Below are 16,102 nucleotides of genomic sequence, written 5' to 3'. Positions count from 1 at the left end.
TTTTTTTTTAAAAATGTAACAACTTTTTGGGTAAAATATCGAGGTTTTTCGGGCAAAATATGAAAGTTTTTGGGCAAAATATGAAGGTTTTTGAGCAAAATTTAGAAATTTTTAGGCAAATTTGAAGGTTTGGGGGCAAAATATGGAAGATTTGGGGCAAAACATGAAAGTTTTAGGACAAAATATGAAGGCTTTAGGGGCAAAAAAAAAATTCACTGGGGGAAAGTCGAAAAATCTAAATTTTTTACACTGAAAATTGCAAATTCACTAGGGGCGACTGCGCCCCTCTGCCCCTTACTATTTCCGCCACTGCATAATAGTTTTGTTCCAAATCACTATTTTCAAGGTATATTAAGTAAGTTTGGTTAAATATTAAAGAAACTAGTGAAATGACTCGTGGAACTACGGGTTTGTTTAAACGAAACAGTTTAATGATATGTTTTAAGTATTAAGTGAACGTAAATGCTAAAATCATTTAGTTTAATGACCCGTGGAACCACAGAGTCCGACTAAGAAACTCGTCAGTCAGCTGAACATTTTATCAAACACCTAAAATGCTTATTAAACAATCCACATTCAATAATAAGAGATAATATTGGTTGTCATTTTATTTTAAAAGTGTAAATTAAATTATAAATTTAAAATTAGTTTCCTTCTACCTAGCTTATATACAATCTTGTACTCAATTCAAAATAATTAATTAAAATAATTTAAAATTATTTAATTTTAATAATTAAAATAATTATTAATAAGATTTAAAGTTAATTAATAAGATTTCATTTTAATTCATAATTGTTTAGATTGATGACATCACCCATAATCAGTGTTGTAAAAAACGGCCGAAACGGGCGCCGCAACGGACGCCGCAACGGATTTGACTTAGTATCGTTGCAACGGGCCTTGAAACGGCAAAAAGACGGTCAACGCTTAAAAACGGTAAAAAACGATCAAAGATGGAAAAAAACGAAAAGAAACGGTCAAAGACGAAAAAACGGTCAACTTTATATATATATATATATATATAAGTCAACATCCGTTTCGACCTCGTTTTTTCCGTTGCGACGTTTTAAGGTCGCTAACGGTTCGGCCCCGTCTCACGTCTTTTTCAACCTTGCTCATAATGCTTAGATTTTTTTTCTTTTGTTTTTTAATTTTTTTTAACAAAATAATTAGTCTAATAATAACATTATTATTATAGTATTTTAGTAGAAACTATAGATACTGTAAATGATTAAAAGTACTCCGTATTACTTTGAGAGTAAATTAAAAAGCTTAATGGTATTTACTAGTTATTTTTGAGGAATATTCATTTGAATCCATAAATTCCATAAATTAGTTGAGATCCAGGGGACTAATGAGAGCGCGATATGTGTCGCGAAAATCACATGTGATTGGGAAATAAATTCAAAACATGTTTTTTTCGAAAAAATAAAAAATTCAATTTTTTTTTCTTTTTTTAATTTTTTTACAATCACATGTGATTGGATTTGACATGCATAATCACATGTGATTGGGTTTACAATCACGTGTGATTGTAAAAAAAAAATTCGAAAAAAAAATTTCAAAAAAAAAATTTTTGAATTTTTTTTTTCCCTTCAATCACATGTGCTTTTCGCGCCACATGTCACACTCTCATTGGTCCTTGGATTTCAAGCAAATTAATGGATGCAAGGTATTACAACTCAGTTATTTTTTTAAGATAGAAAATCATAGTATACTACATAATTTATACTATAACATTATCACTACCTTTGTTTAGAATTCATTTACGAATTCTTATTTGTTACCTTTTGGCATCTCATTGGTCTTCATATCTTGCTGTAAATCATGACATAAGTTCAAATTTTGGAGACGCTAGTTATGAAAACATTACAAGTTTCATTTTACTTCACCCTTTCGAATATGAATTTTTTCGCTTTAGAATGTTCGAAGTTTTACAATAACAAGAGTGATTTTCTCTTATATAGTACTGCTTACAGTTTCTTTTTCTATCCTTGCAAAGGTCTGTGTATTTATAAAAAGTCCATCAACAATTGTACTGAACATATTTTTTTTGAAAGAGATACAAAGACAATATAAAGTACGGTAGTAATGTAGCTTAGTTTTCTACCTTTCTAAAGGTGAATATGGATAATCAGAAAAATGATAAATATCACATAAGCCAAACTTGGTTCCATATTCTAAAAAGTTAAATATACAGATCATGAACAATAGAAACATTAGACAGTTATTATTCCATTGATGGTGTAAACCGAAATGCGTACTTTTTATTACTGCAAAAAAATGTATGTAGTAGATCCATGTTTTTACCTCTCTACATATATGTGTATTATGTACGTAACTAACCTGGTCGAAAGACTTTAAGTGCTGTTCTTTGTCAGACTAACCTCCATTCTAACCTGCATCATGTCCGAAAAATTAAGGGTTGTCGTTAACGTGTATAAATTAACTGTACAAGTCAAACAATTTCGTTTTCAAGTCCAGTAAGTAACTGCCTCTGTACAACACTTTAAAGCACCACTAACGACATCCTGAATGGTTGTTAGCAAAATCCATACCATAAATATAAACCAATTTTATTCAAATTGTGTTTCAGTTAACACTGAAAAGTTTTGACATGGAGTAACCAGATTAAAAATCCCAAATGCTGAACTGCTAGAATTAAACTAATCGAATATTATCTAATAAAATTTTATTTGGTTAACTTTTAACCCGTTTGATGTGTAACAAAGACTAAACTATGAGCATAAGCAACAATCTAAATTTGACCAACTTCATATGTGTAATGGAATATTCGGGGAACCTTTAAAAATGTGACTGGTAACTTTTCTCGCATCATACATATTGCGTCACAAAATGTTTTTTCTAGCCTTAACTTACAAAATTTTCCAACCAAAAACAATAAGTTATCAGAACAAAGTTGGTCTTATTATGCAAAATCTTGTAACGAAATTGAAAACAGAAGAAACTTACAACGAATGGTTTCCTTAGGTTCTACTTTTATTTGGAGCTATACATTCTTGGAGGTCGGAAAACATGATAATCACCATTAAAGCTTTCTTCGGTTTTTTGTTTAGTTTTCTTAAATGTCATCTTTGGCGGGCCCAGTCAGGTTAGTTGTCACTTGACAGAATGTTTACTTTCCGAAGTGTGCGTTTGAGAAGACGCTTTCCCAGTTGGAAGATAAGACCATGCTAAAGCAGCACTGCCAAGTGTAATCGCAACACCGATCGAACCCCAAATCCACCTCTGTCTTGTTTTCCTCCTTTGCCTAAGACGTCGCATGGTTTCTGAAACATATAGGAAAACAGAAGCATACATTTTTAGGACTGTAACTAGAAATGGATCAACTAGGCAAGGCAAACATGTTTGGGTCAAATGGGTCATTTTTTAGATACAGATGCACTGGGTCACGCAATGTTGGATTAACAACAAAAGTGTGTTGAATTTGATTACAGATTTCCAAATTTTTATTTTTTGAAAAGAGAACAATCTAGGAGGTAGTATACATCAAATACACAGTTTGTTCAACTTTCAGCCCGTTCCACCTTTCGACCATTTTCCTTTACCTTAAAATGATTATACCCATTTGGGCCGCTAGATGTACAAATTTTCACTTCTACTCGCAAGGTTGTAAAAGTCGCGAGTCGGGGACGAGTTGGTCAGGACCTTGGAGGGACGAATCAGTCGAGTCAGAGATGAGTCGGGCGTTAACCAATATTGACTTTTAGTAAATATATCAAACATAAAACATAAATATTTCAAACATGGATATATGGCAAAAAATATAATTTTAAAAATACAAATCTTTTGACAACTTTGACTTTGACCGAATCAGACCCGGCTCAGCCAACTCAGCCCGACTTTGAACTGACTTTTTAGCGTTGAATGACTTTTAAGGCGTTTTGGGCGACCCAAACCGACGCATCGGCCGACTTTTACAACAGTATCTACTAGTAACCATTACTGAAAAGAGCTGCAAAAAGTAACTTTGAAATACACTAAACTACTTAAGACTCACCAACACTTTCTTGATTCCTTTGAGACATTTCATGATTTACAGCCTCATAGTAATGGAGTCTATCCAATAACCTAGCAATCTCAAAGTTCTTAGACTGCAACTGGGCTTCCATCTCCACTTCAAGCTCCGCCCTCGCCATTCCCCGCCCAACGGAATTCGACACAAAACGGAGAAGATGAACTTGACGGGATACGTCTTCTCCAGGATCGTTGGATTGTTCATCGTCCGTCACACTAGGATCTGCAGGAAAACTCAGCCCGACAACAGATAATTGTTCACGAATTCTCCCCCATTGGCTTTTGATATCGTTCAGGTGGGTTTCGGCTTGTTTCCTTTTCTCCATCTCGATTAAAAATCCCGTTTGTAATTCACGTAATTCACCTTCGGTATCAGTTGCAGTATGCTGAATTCCAGTCTCAGATGCTAATTCTGCGGAATTAATGTGTGTGAACCGTTTGTATTAAGTCATTTTCGTAGTAAGTTAACTACAATAATAGATAAAAAGCATATTCCAAAGAACGTGAATTGATAATTTATACAACGGAATTTTAACGAAAAATGTAAAGACAGCATGAATTTTGAGAAAAAGCTGTGTTTGGGTCATGTAGAAGCAGCAATTTCTAGCCGATTAAAAATGGGTTGATCTCAGTGAATTTATCTTTACGGGTCAAAACATAAACTTAGGATAAAAGGATACAAGTCAAAATCTACCAAATATGTACTTTTAACGCATAAAACCATAGTCATTCAATATTAATATGCATAAAATCTCATTAATCATTTTATTGATAAAATTAGATTGTTATTGAATTCATATATCTTTTGTGACAATATTTGACACACTGTAATATAATTCATATAAACATGCAGCGAATTTAAGGCAGCCTAACCCGGCCTGTCCCAAATTTAGATGTTTTAACCTGTTACCCAATCCGTTTGACCCACCCATTTTGCTATCTCTAACAATATAAAAATACAGAAAACAAGATTACCTTCCCAAGCATCATAAAACTCAGCAAACGGAGTGTTTAAAGACCGTTCTAGCCCATGATTAGTTTCACCATCAGTGCTGCTTCTAACACTCGTTGTATCGTTCGGATCATAAAAATCATCTACCTCGCCCTCTCGTTCCAATGCATCAGACTTCGCTGAAATATCACCCGAGCCACTATTTTGATTAGGCTGAAACTTGACATATTTATACTTAATGTCACCAGAAACAACTGTATCCGTTAAGTCGAGCGCCTTAGTAGAACCAATATCCTCTGCTTCTACACTTTTCTTGATCTCAACAGTATTGTCATCGGTTACAGCTTTATGAAGAATAGTACCATCATCTGAGTAAGTCTTTGAAAGCCGGGGCCCACGCCTCTTATGGTCAACTATGTAAGGTGATGTAGGAAATGATAACGGAGTATGTGGAACAGGTGTCGGCTCGGGAGTAGTGTAAAGTGTAGGTGAAATTTGGGTCCAATGATGTTTTCTTTGAATAGTCATTGTACGATTCTTTCTCTCCAGTTTCGGTTCAGGCCTAGTTTTGTCTGTTGTTGCCAGCTTAGAAGCTTTTGGTTCTATTAAACTATCCAAAGCTACTGTTGTAAAGGTAGGCATTGTACCATAAAGATATATGTATTGCTTTTAAAGTCTCTATACATCACAAAAAAAAAAAAAAACAAACAATATCAATACACAGATTACACATTTTCTTAAGAGAATTCAAATTTCAAACGCAAAAAAATAGTTTGCTGCATCAAGATGTGGCCTGTTGGTTTACACAGTATCAGCACTATTAACAAAATAACATTGCAATTATTCGATTTACACGGATTTATGCTTCCAAGCTTAATTCGCCTCAAATTTACCCTAATGTAGGAAACATAATATGCAGTAATAAGATTTAGATATCAATCAAAGTCCTTGATTGTTGGCTGAATTGAAACCCTAGTATATGATAAACAATCTAAATGGACATAATAAATTATAATTGCATATGCAAAACATGATAACATCAACAATTCGAACTGTAGATCCACAGAACAAAAGCAAAAAACAGTTTGATCAAATTAAATACTGAACCTAGGATATCATTACATCAATTAACATCACAAATTCTCATTGCAGATCCAAAATGCAAATGAAATAGCAGCACTCATCACATATAATAGATTACATTGAATCAAACATTTAGTTGAATAAGTTAGCAGCACCTGAATCGTAATAACAGAAAAAATAAATAAATAAACATAAAAACATGAATGAGTTGTACCTTTTTCCAATAAAACGAAATAGATAGATAGATGATGGAATTAGAAAAATGGAGGAAACAAAAAGACGATTCTTTCGTTCCTATTCATGGCTTGTGAAAAAATGTAGCGCTTAAAAGTACATTTTGGCATTCATCCAACAATGCATTAAAATTAAATTACTACCACAAATATTTTCGGTCCCCACAAATCATAACCGTTTAGAAGGTGATGTTTCTGTTAACAAAAGGTTATTTTGTACCGTAGCAGTTATAATTCTTTGTCAACGTTGAATAAATAGTTTCATTTGTGTTATACTGACTATATGATGAACTAGGAAATGGGTGGCGAGTAACGATTATATCTTCAACAACAAATTCACTTGTTGTTCGATTGTGGTTCGAAATATAAAGCTTAAAGTGTTTCTATGGGCGTCCAACCTCAAGCTTGTTCATGGACTCCAAGCATACGTGTGAGAACAAAATCTGTATTTACTTTGCCATTAGTGTTATAGATTTGTTTCCTATATTGTAATTGTGCCAATGTTCTTTTTCTTTCTCGTGTACTTTGTATCTTCTTTCATCGTTTTGATGAAAGTGTTATGGTATAATATAATTTTTTTTCGCGGGAAAGAAAAAACTAGGAAATGGGTATACAAAGACTCGGGGCCGTTTTACTTTCTATTTAATGAATTATTTTAGAATATCTTAATTCAATAAGTAAAACTAATGTTTCTTTATTATTTAATCTGAAAATTTATCTGTTTTAAAAAAAATATAGAATCAGACCTCTTTAAATAGGGATAAATGAAAACAAGACTTAATACATAAAAAAAAGTAAACAGCCTCTTTATTCGAGTTGCCAATGGTGGCATAATCTATATAGTTTTTTTTTTTTTTTTTTTTATCTAATAAACGAAGGCCATAACACCCTTTATTCGAATCCTTCGGGCTCATTAACACCGTTTTGCTAGGTTATACGTAACACTTAATTAGATGATTCGAGTAAATGTCATGCTTAAAGCCTTGGTTTTACGACAAATTTAGAACTCATCAATCCAAGTGTTCTACATAAGTCAGGATACAACGACTTACGCATTTCGACATACACCTCACCATCCCATTGCCTCTTAGACAACTCGTCCCCCATTCGCAAACCACCCTCCACCGCACTCTCTCGGCTGTCATAAGCCTTATCAACTATACCCATCTTTACCGCCTCATCCGCCTTCACCTTCACTCCACGCAACAAAATATCTCGTCGATAATTTGGATCTCCCACCTTAGATTTAATCAATTCAAGCCCAAAATCCGGCACAGGAAATCCTACATCAATCTCACTCATATACAGTATACCCCTATCACGTCGCATGAACACGTAGTCATGGCATAATGCAAATGACATTCCACCACCAGCAGCATGGCCGGTGACGATAGCAATTGTCGGCATAGGGAGGGATATAAAGTCGGCTACTAAGGCCTTGAAGGTTTTTAACCCGTGGACGATTATATCATGGGCTTTGGAAGGAGAAGTGAAAGTGGATGGGTTTGCTAAACCATTTGAAAAGAATTTGCCTTGTGCAACAGTGATCCATACAGAGCCTCGAGTTGATTGAATCTTAGCATCGGAGACAACTGATAAGATAGAGGTGATGAGAATAGGACTAAGGTAGTGTTCATCATCTACTCCATTTCCGGTTAGTGTTAGGAAAAATAGGTTACCACGCTTTTCGAAAGTGCACATTTGTTAATTACGGAGCAGTTGGTAATATGTAATTTTGTGTGCTGAAATAATCATGAACATTAGTTAACTTTAAGGTTTATATTTATATAGAGTTGTGGGTGTATGCATCAACTAACAAATTATGGGTTAAGGTATTGGTCATAAATAAAGACAAGAGTCTTGAAATAATCACTTGCGGGCTCGTTGGATCGATGTTTATCGGTTATTTTAACGTATTTGTCTTGTTGGTTAATGTTTTTGTCTTGTTGTTTCTTTCTCTTCCTTTGTTGGTTGTCGTTAGTTTTTTGTGTCGTGAATTCGGATTTTAGTCTAGTTAGGCTCGATCTTAGATATATAGCGGTTACTTTTTTGTTTTGTTTGGTTACGCTTTTTGGTTACGCTTTTTAGTTTCGACTCTCGTTTGTTGCTTGTAATCCTCGTTAGATTCTTTCATTTTCTGATGGAAGTTCCTTGTCTAAAGTTTTCGTTTTTTCGCCAGTTCTTTTTTACCAAAACTCTTGATGAGACGCCAGGGCCATATGATTGTCTAGCTTCAGGAATGTGTCGGGCTCTAGTAACGGGCAGTTTACCGTAAACTCAATTCAAAGAAGATTACCACACTTATACATAACGTTAGAATAATTAATCAAGTGGGGGAATAATAATATTTTGAACAACCACTTCAATGAATTGTATTGTTGAGTATTGAGTTGTCTCATCTCATCCCACATCGGTTATAGATCCAAATATTAAGCTACTTATAATAACTTGGGTTCCTCATCTCCTTGAATTAACTTTTGAGATTGAATTTAGTTCAAGGTGTGTTTGGCGCAAGAGCTTATGGGAGCTTGAATTTTTTAAAAAGTAGAGCTTATTTCCATTTCATCCAAACACACCCAAGTCTAATTTAATAGTTCAGATAGTAGGGATTGGAAATTGAATAAGTTGGGTTTGCCTAACCCATCATTTATACTATATGACCTAGGGTTTGAGGATTAGCTATCTTCAAATTTAATTTCTTCTTCTAGAAATCAAGCTAATTCCGCTATACGTGTAATCTCCATAACTACAATTGAAATTTTCCTAACATAATTTGAATTTTTAACTTTGTTGCTTCAAGTCTGAATTTTCCACACTTAGTAATTTTCTAACTATAAACCAGACTTTTACTCATCGGATTTATAAAGTTGAGTTAGTTAGATCAAATTGTTTTTCCAAACAGTATGTTTGTCTATGAATCTTGGTTTTGTTTGGTCTTTATTTTTACTCTATTAGTTATGTTTTTTTTAAAGCAAGTAGAAACTTTTATTGATAACTCAAAAAATTATTATTATTATTATTATTTATTAGTTATGTTTACTTTTAAAAGTTTTAATTTCAACATATGTGGTTTTAGATTGCTTTTTTTTTTGAAAAGCAACAGAAATTTTATATATTAATAAGAGTGATACAAGTGCTGCTTATGCAAAGCAGATGTCTACAGCACCAATTCCTATTACATATACACTACAAATGCTGAGATAGCACTAAAAATCGACTAGACTATGTAATTGTTAGATAAGATTTAGGATTCGAAAGCCAATCTAAACTCGAGTTTTTCATCCTTCTAGAGATCCAATCAAAGCTTAAGATTTGTATTTCATTAACTATCGAAGGCACACACCACTTTTTATTCTTGAAAATCTTTGTATTACGGTTTTTCCACAACAAATACCCACACGTCCACTCGACTGCTTTCCAAATCAATCTTCCAACTTCCGAACATCTTTGATTAACCGTACCATCGAAAGCTTCAATTATACTTAATTTCGAGAACGGACCAAAAACCCCACCAATTGTACACTCTAGACCATACATCAAAAGCATTTTTGCAAAAAATCAACGCATGATCTACACTTTCTACATCATCATCACATATATTAAATAATCAGCAATAGAATGTCTCGTTTAGTCTCGTCAAGGACATCCGATAAAATAAGAACGATACATAAAAGATTAGCATGATCTCTGCGCAAAAAATAACGCGCAAATTTCGAGAAATGGTAAAAAGAAAAAAGAAAAAAAAAAGAATGTCTGATTTGAAAAGAATAACATTAAAATAGTTTGAGAGTGTAAAAAAGAAACATATAAAATAAAGAAGAAGGGAAAAAAGTGAATATAAAAGACTAAAATAGCCACCGAACTATTGATTGGGTGGTAAAAAGCCGCCGTTGGTTTTGGATCCGTATCTAAAAAAGACTAAAATAAAATTAAGAAAATGAAATGGAAAAGATATTAAAAGAGAAAATCATAAAGAAAATAAAAATGAGAATAAGTGAATAAGAAAATGAGAAGAAAAAAACTGTGAAAACCTCGAACTCTTGACCATGTAAATGTTAGGTAAGGAAGTTACGATATCAACTACAAAATTATACTAATTAAAATATAACGGTGAACATAATGTAAAAAGGGGTGTTGAAATTGTAGAAAATGGATTAAATTTTCAAATGAACAGTGACCGTTTTTTGTCTTTTTTTTTTTCCAATTGAATATATGTATAATATATGAATTTAGTTTTAAATGCCTTTTCATTCATATAATTTTAATTAAATATTATTTTCAATCATATAATATAATTTTTATTAAATATTATACAATGCAAATAAAAATATTTACTATTAAAATTGACAAAAATAAACTTTGAAAAATGAACACTTATAAATTATAATGGGACCGAGAAAATATATATCATGTTTTGTTAAAATACAATGCAAATTTAGAATAATATGAAATTTGTAAATATGTATGGAAAAATATCTAGATATTAATATGTATAAGAAAATATCTAGATATTAGAAAATGAAAGAAAAATTTAGAAAAGAAAAATCTAGATATTTGTATAGAAATATCTAGATATTAATTTATCTATGGAAATATCTATTGTGTAGAAACTTCCATGGACAAGTATAAATATGGGTGAGGAGTTTCATTTGTAATCAAGGTGTGAGTAACTGAAGTGTGAAGTAGAGAAGAAGTAAGAAGTGAATAAGAGTTAGAAGTAGAAGTTGTGAAGAAGTAAGAGTGTGAGTTGAGTCCATAATATTGTAATTGTTTCTTTGTATTAATAAAAGTGTTCTTTGTTAAGTTTCCCGGTTAAGCCTCAGTTTGTACTTAAGTTCTTAGTGCACTTGTGTTGTTCTTCTTATATGGTCGGCTCTGCCGCCTAAGTGATATATGGTCGGTTATACCGCCTGAATGATATATGGTCGACACTGTCGCCTAAGTACTATTGTGCACTAAGAATTCATAAAATTAAAGGCTAATCAACGTCAAAGTGTTGGTGTAGTGAGTCTAGTATAGTCTAGATCCTCTATAGTGGGTGTGTTGGGCTCGTCGAAGCTTCCAACAATTGGTATCAGAGCGGGTCGTTCGGGACCATTGCTAGTGGAGGTACTCATCGGTGAACGTTGGACGTTTACATCGTCTTGTTAACACCAAGGCCCTAAGGGAGATTCTGTCGGAGTACAGTTAGGAACTGTGAAAGCTCATCGGTCTGGGACCAAGCTTATTGGGCGTTGGACGTCATGATGGCAGATCCTGCAAGTACGAGCAGTGGAATCAAGAGACTCAATAACCACAACTATGGTTATTGGCGGACTTGTATAGAATCCTACATACAAGGACAGGATTTATGGGAAATAGTTGCTGGCAGTGACACAACGCCTCCACCGAAAGAAAATGCCGAAGCCTTGAGAAAATGGAACATCAAGGCCGGGAAGGCTTTATTTATATTGAAGACTACAATCGAGGAGGATCTATTGGAGCACATCCGTGACGAGAAAACACCAAAGGCAGCTTGGGAAACTTTTGAAAAATTGTTTTCAAAAAAGAATGAAGCACGCCTCCAGCTCTTGGAAAATGAGCTCGCAGGTATCTCACAAGGAAGCTTGTCTATTTCCCAATATTTCACCAAGGTGAAATCTATTTGCCGTGAGATATCTCAACTTGCTCCTGAAGAGAAAGTGAGTGATGCAAGGATGAAAAGAATTATCATCCACGGCTTAAGATCCGAGTATAATGGATTTATAGTCGCTGTGAGAGGATGGCCTACTCAACCATCATTAATAGAGCTGGAGAATCTATTGGCTAATCAAGAGGCATTAGCCAAACAGATGAATGAAGTAACCATAAAAGACGGAGAAGATGCACTCTTCACCAATAAGAAGAAAGCAACATCTCGAAGACAAGAGGCGATGAAAGAAAGTAAGACATATGGGTGGAAGGGTCACCCAAAATCAAAAGGCAACGCTTCAGGGGGAGCTCAACAAGGAAGAAGAGATCATCGCCAATAATACGGGGAAAATGATAAGAGAAAGAATGGTGAATGCTTCAATTGTGGCAAGAAGGGTCATTTTGCTCGAGATTGTAGATTCCCCAAAAGGCGAACTTTCGAAGGAAATGTGGCCGCCACAAGAGATGAGAAGAAAGAGGTCACATTCGAAGCAACCATTAATGAAGAAACATGGGATGCAGAAGCTGGACTCTCTGTTGAAGCTGACATAGATGATCAAGCTCTTACAACAATTTTAAAGTCAAAAATAAACTACAAAGATGATTGGATCATCGATTCTGGGTGCTCAAATCATATGACCAAAGATGGGACAAAGCTGCAAGAAATGGAGGATTACAAAGGAAAGAGAGTCGTGTTGACAGCCAACAATTCAAGGTTGTCTATTTCTCACATTGGAAAGACAATAATTCCAAATGAAGGCGACTCTCAAAAGCTCCAACTCGAGAAGGTGTATCTTGTCCCTGGCCTAAAGAAGAATTTACTGTCAGTACCACAATTAACAGCAGAAGGGAACTATGTGCTCTTTGGACTAGAAGATGTGTCCGTATTCAAGAGAGTAAAGGTGATTGGCAATCCAGTTATGCATGGAAGAAGAATAGAATCGGTCTATGTATTATCTGCTGAAACAGCTTATGTGGATAAGACTCGAAAGAATGAGACGGCTGATCTGTGGCATGAACGTCTTGGGCATGTGGGATACAATAAGTTAAAGGAGATGATGGTGAAACGCATAGTAAATGGGCTTCCTCAAATTGATATCCGAACAGATACAATATGTACTGGATGTCAATTTGGCAAAGCTCACCAACTGCCATTCAAGGAGTCAGCGCATCAGTCCAAGACACCACTAGAGCTCATACACTCAGACGTCTTTGGCCCAGTGAAACAAACATCACTTGGAGGAATGAAGTATATGGTGACATTCATTGATGACTTCTCAAGGTATGTGTGGGTTTACTTCATGAAGGAAAAGTCGGAGACTTTTCAGAAGTTTAAAGAGTTCAAGAAGAAGATAGAAAGTGAGCTCAATAATAAGATTAGGTGTTTACGCACAAATAATGGAGGAGAATATTTATCGACTGAGTTCAATATGTATCTTGAGAAGCACAAGATCAGAAGGCAATTAACTTGCCCTAATACTCCACAACAGAATGGAGTGACAGAACGTAAGAATCGTCATCTTGCTAAAACTTGTCGAAGTATGCTTCATGGTAAGAATGTACCAGGAAGATTTTGGGCCGAATGTATGAGGACGGCTTCATACGTGATTAACAGAATCCCACAAACAAAGTTGGGATATATTTCACCATATGAAAGATTATGGAAGATCAAGCCAACCGTCAATCATCTCAAGGTTTTTGGATGTGTATGCTATATCTTCGTGCCAGATCATCTACGAAGCAAATTTGATAAGAAGGCAATTCGGTGCATTTTTCTCGGTTATGATGAATCAAGAAAAGGATGGAGATGTTGTGATCCAAATACTGGAAAGTGCCATACTTAAAGAAATGTAGTATTTGATGAAGCTTCTTCATGGTGGTCAACTCAAAAGATAGAGCTTCCAGAATCTCAAGGATTAGAAGAAGTTCCAGAAGAAAAAGAAGAACATAAAGAGCACATATCGGATCCAATTAAAGAAGGAGATGGGTCGTACTCTAAGGAAACGAGTCCATGAAAAACTGGTGTGCATCAATCTGTATCCAAGGAGGTTCGTCCAAGCCAAATGGATGTCGAGGAGCATGTACAAGAGTTACGGAGATCAACAAGACCGAGGCAACCTAATCCGAGGTATGCCAATGCTGCTCATGTTGATGAATCAATACCTATTGAGCCTTCTACTTATGAAGAAGCAGCGCAAAGTCGAGAATGGCAGAAAGCGATGGAAGAAGAAATTATTGCACTAAAAGAAAACCAGACATGGAGTTTAGTTCCAAAGCCAAAAGATGTAAAACCAATATCTTGTAAATGGGTTTACAAGGTGAAGACTCGATCAGATGGCTCCATTGAAAGGTATAAAGCTCGACTTGTTGCTAGAGGTTTTTCTCAACAATATGGGCTGGATTGTGAAGAAACGTTTAGTCCAGTGGCGAAGATCACAACAATTCGAGCTCTACTAGCTTTAGCCGCTAGCAAATCTTGAAAGCTGTGGCAGATGAATGTCAAGAACGCTTTCTTACATGGAGAACTTGACAAAGACATTTATATGGAGCAACCAAGAGGCTTTGAGAACAAGATTCATCCTGAGCATGTCTGCAAATTAAAGAAGGCACTATATGACTTGAAGCAGGCTCTAAGAGCTTGGTACGGGAAAATTGGTGAGTTTTTGGTACAAAGTGGTTTCACAGTTGCTCCTTCAGATTCTAGTTTATTTGTGAAACAAGATCAAGGAAAACTAGCCATAGTGCTAGTATATGCAGATGACTTAATCATCACGGGAGATCACTATGAGGAGATCCAAAGAACAAGAGAGAATCTGTCTATTAGATTTCATATGAAGGATCTTGGAGAACTCAAACATTTTCTTGGACTCGAAATAGAGCGAAAAAGAGAAGGATTATTTCTGGGACAACAAAAATATGCGCGAGATCTTTTACAAAAGTACGGAATGCTTAATTGCAAACCTATCTCAACTCCGATGGATCCGAATACAAAACTACGAGCAGATGAAGGAAAAAGTCTTCAAGATGTTACCATGTATCGAAAGATGGTCGGAAGTCTTATTTATCTCACACTAAGCCAGCCAGACATATCTTATGCAGTTGGAGTGGTTAGTCGATACATGAGCAATCCGAAGAAGCCTCACCTTGATGTTGTACGACGCATCTTAAGGTATGTTAAAGGCACTATCAACTTTGGTATTTTATACAAGAAAACAAAAGAATGTCATGTGACTGGATATTGTGACACCGATTATGCTGGAGACTATGATACACGACGGTCAACAACTGGATACATGTTTAGTCTTGGATCGGGAGTAATATCACGGTGTAGCAAGAGGCAACCAACAGTATCCTTATCAAGCACTGAAGCAGAATATCGATCGGCAGCATCAGCAACACAAGAAATTACTTGGTTGAAGCAACTAATGGAAGATCTTCACCAACCAACTGATTATCAAGTAAAGATTTTCTGCGATAACCTATCAGCTATACGTCTAGCAGAGAATCCAGTCTTTCATGCAAGAACAAAACATATAGAAGTGCACTATCATTATGTTCGCGAGAAGGTCCTTGAAGGGAAAATCAAGATGATGCCAACAAAGACAGATGAACAGGTTGCAGATATATTCACCAAGAGCCTAAGTAAACCGAAGTTTACAAAATTCAGAGAAGCACTTGGAATGGTCTGCAAGACGTCGTTGGAAGAAAATTTGCATTGAGGGGGAGTGTTAAAATACAATGCAAATTTGGAATAATATGAAATTTGTAAATATGTATGGAAAAATATCTAGATATTAATATGTATAAGAAAATATCTAGATATTAGAAAATGAAAGAAAAATCTAGAAAAGAAAAATCTAGATATTTGTATAGAAATATCTAGATATTAATTTATCCATGGAAATATCTAGTGTGTAGAAACTTCCATGGACAAGTATAAATATGTGTGAGGAGTTTCATTTGTAATCAAGGTGTGAGTAAGTGAAGTGTGAAGTAGAGAAGAAGTAAGAAGTGAAGAAGAGTTAGAAGTAGAAGTTGTGAAAAAGTAAGAGTGTGAGTTGAGTCCACAATATTGTAATTGTTTCTTTGTATTAATAAAAGTGTTCTTTGTTAAGTTTCCCGGTTA

At 34.9% G+C, this 16,102-nt stretch overlaps 2 protein-coding genes and 1 non-coding gene across 3 annotated transcripts; 1 reads left to right on the top strand and 2 right to left on the bottom strand.

Annotated features, from left to right (window-relative positions):
• Nucleotides 1–2,974: 2,974 nt before the first annotated feature.
• On the bottom strand, nt 2,975–6,357 carry LOC139892193 (uncharacterized). Its single transcript, XM_071875237.1, has 4 exons — nt 6,288–6,357; nt 5,014–5,668; nt 4,022–4,450; nt 2,975–3,290 (listed from the first exon to the last, which is right to left on the bottom strand). Exons 2-4 carry the CDS (start codon nt 5,630–5,632, stop codon nt 3,121–3,123), a joined length of 1,218 nt encoding a protein of 405 aa, XP_071731338.1. The 5' UTR covers nt 5,633–5,668; nt 6,288–6,357; the 3' UTR covers nt 2,975–3,120.
• A 752-nt stretch (nt 6,358–7,109) lies between these two features.
• On the bottom strand, nt 7,110–8,034 carry LOC139892192 (enoyl-CoA delta isomerase 2, peroxisomal-like). Its single transcript, XM_071875236.1, has one exon. The coding sequence runs from the start codon at nt 8,005–8,007 to the stop codon at nt 7,282–7,284; it is 726 nt and encodes a 241-aa protein (XP_071731337.1). The 5' UTR covers nt 8,008–8,034; the 3' UTR covers nt 7,110–7,281.
• Nucleotides 8,035–9,936: 1,902 nt separating this feature from the next.
• Nucleotides 9,937–10,040, top strand: LOC139895502 (U6 spliceosomal RNA). Its single transcript, XR_011775939.1, has one exon. It is a non-coding gene; the product is annotated as a U6 spliceosomal RNA (small nuclear RNA).
• Nucleotides 10,041–16,102: the final 6,062 nt, after the last annotated feature.

This window comes from Rutidosis leptorrhynchoides, chromosome 2 (assembly GCF_046630445.1).
Source record: "Rutidosis leptorrhynchoides isolate AG116_Rl617_1_P2 chromosome 2, CSIRO_AGI_Rlap_v1, whole genome shotgun sequence".
Lineage (NCBI taxonomy): Eukaryota > Viridiplantae > Streptophyta > Magnoliopsida > Asterales > Asteraceae > Rutidosis > Rutidosis leptorrhynchoides.
Note: the sequence above shows the minus strand (reverse complement) of the source record. Positions and strands in the feature narration are given on the sequence as shown.

Bases quoted from the DNA above. Each gene is read 5' to 3' on its own strand.
- LOC139892193 (XM_071875237.1), bottom strand. From the start codon at position 5,632: ATGCCTACCTTTACAACAGTAGCTTTGGATAGTTTAATAGAACCAAAA. The intron at 4,451-5,013 runs GTAATCTTGTTT...TTAATTCCGCAG, and splicing joins GTTTTATGATGCTTGGGAAG to AATTAGCATCTGAGACTGGA. The intron at 3,291-4,021 runs GTGAGTCTTAAG...TATATGTTTCAG, and splicing joins AAGGAATCAAGAAAGTGTTG to AAACCATGCGACGTCTTAGG.
- LOC139892192 (XM_071875236.1), bottom strand. From the start codon at position 8,007: ATGTGCACTTTCGAAAAGCGTGGTAACCTATTTTTCCTAACACTAACC.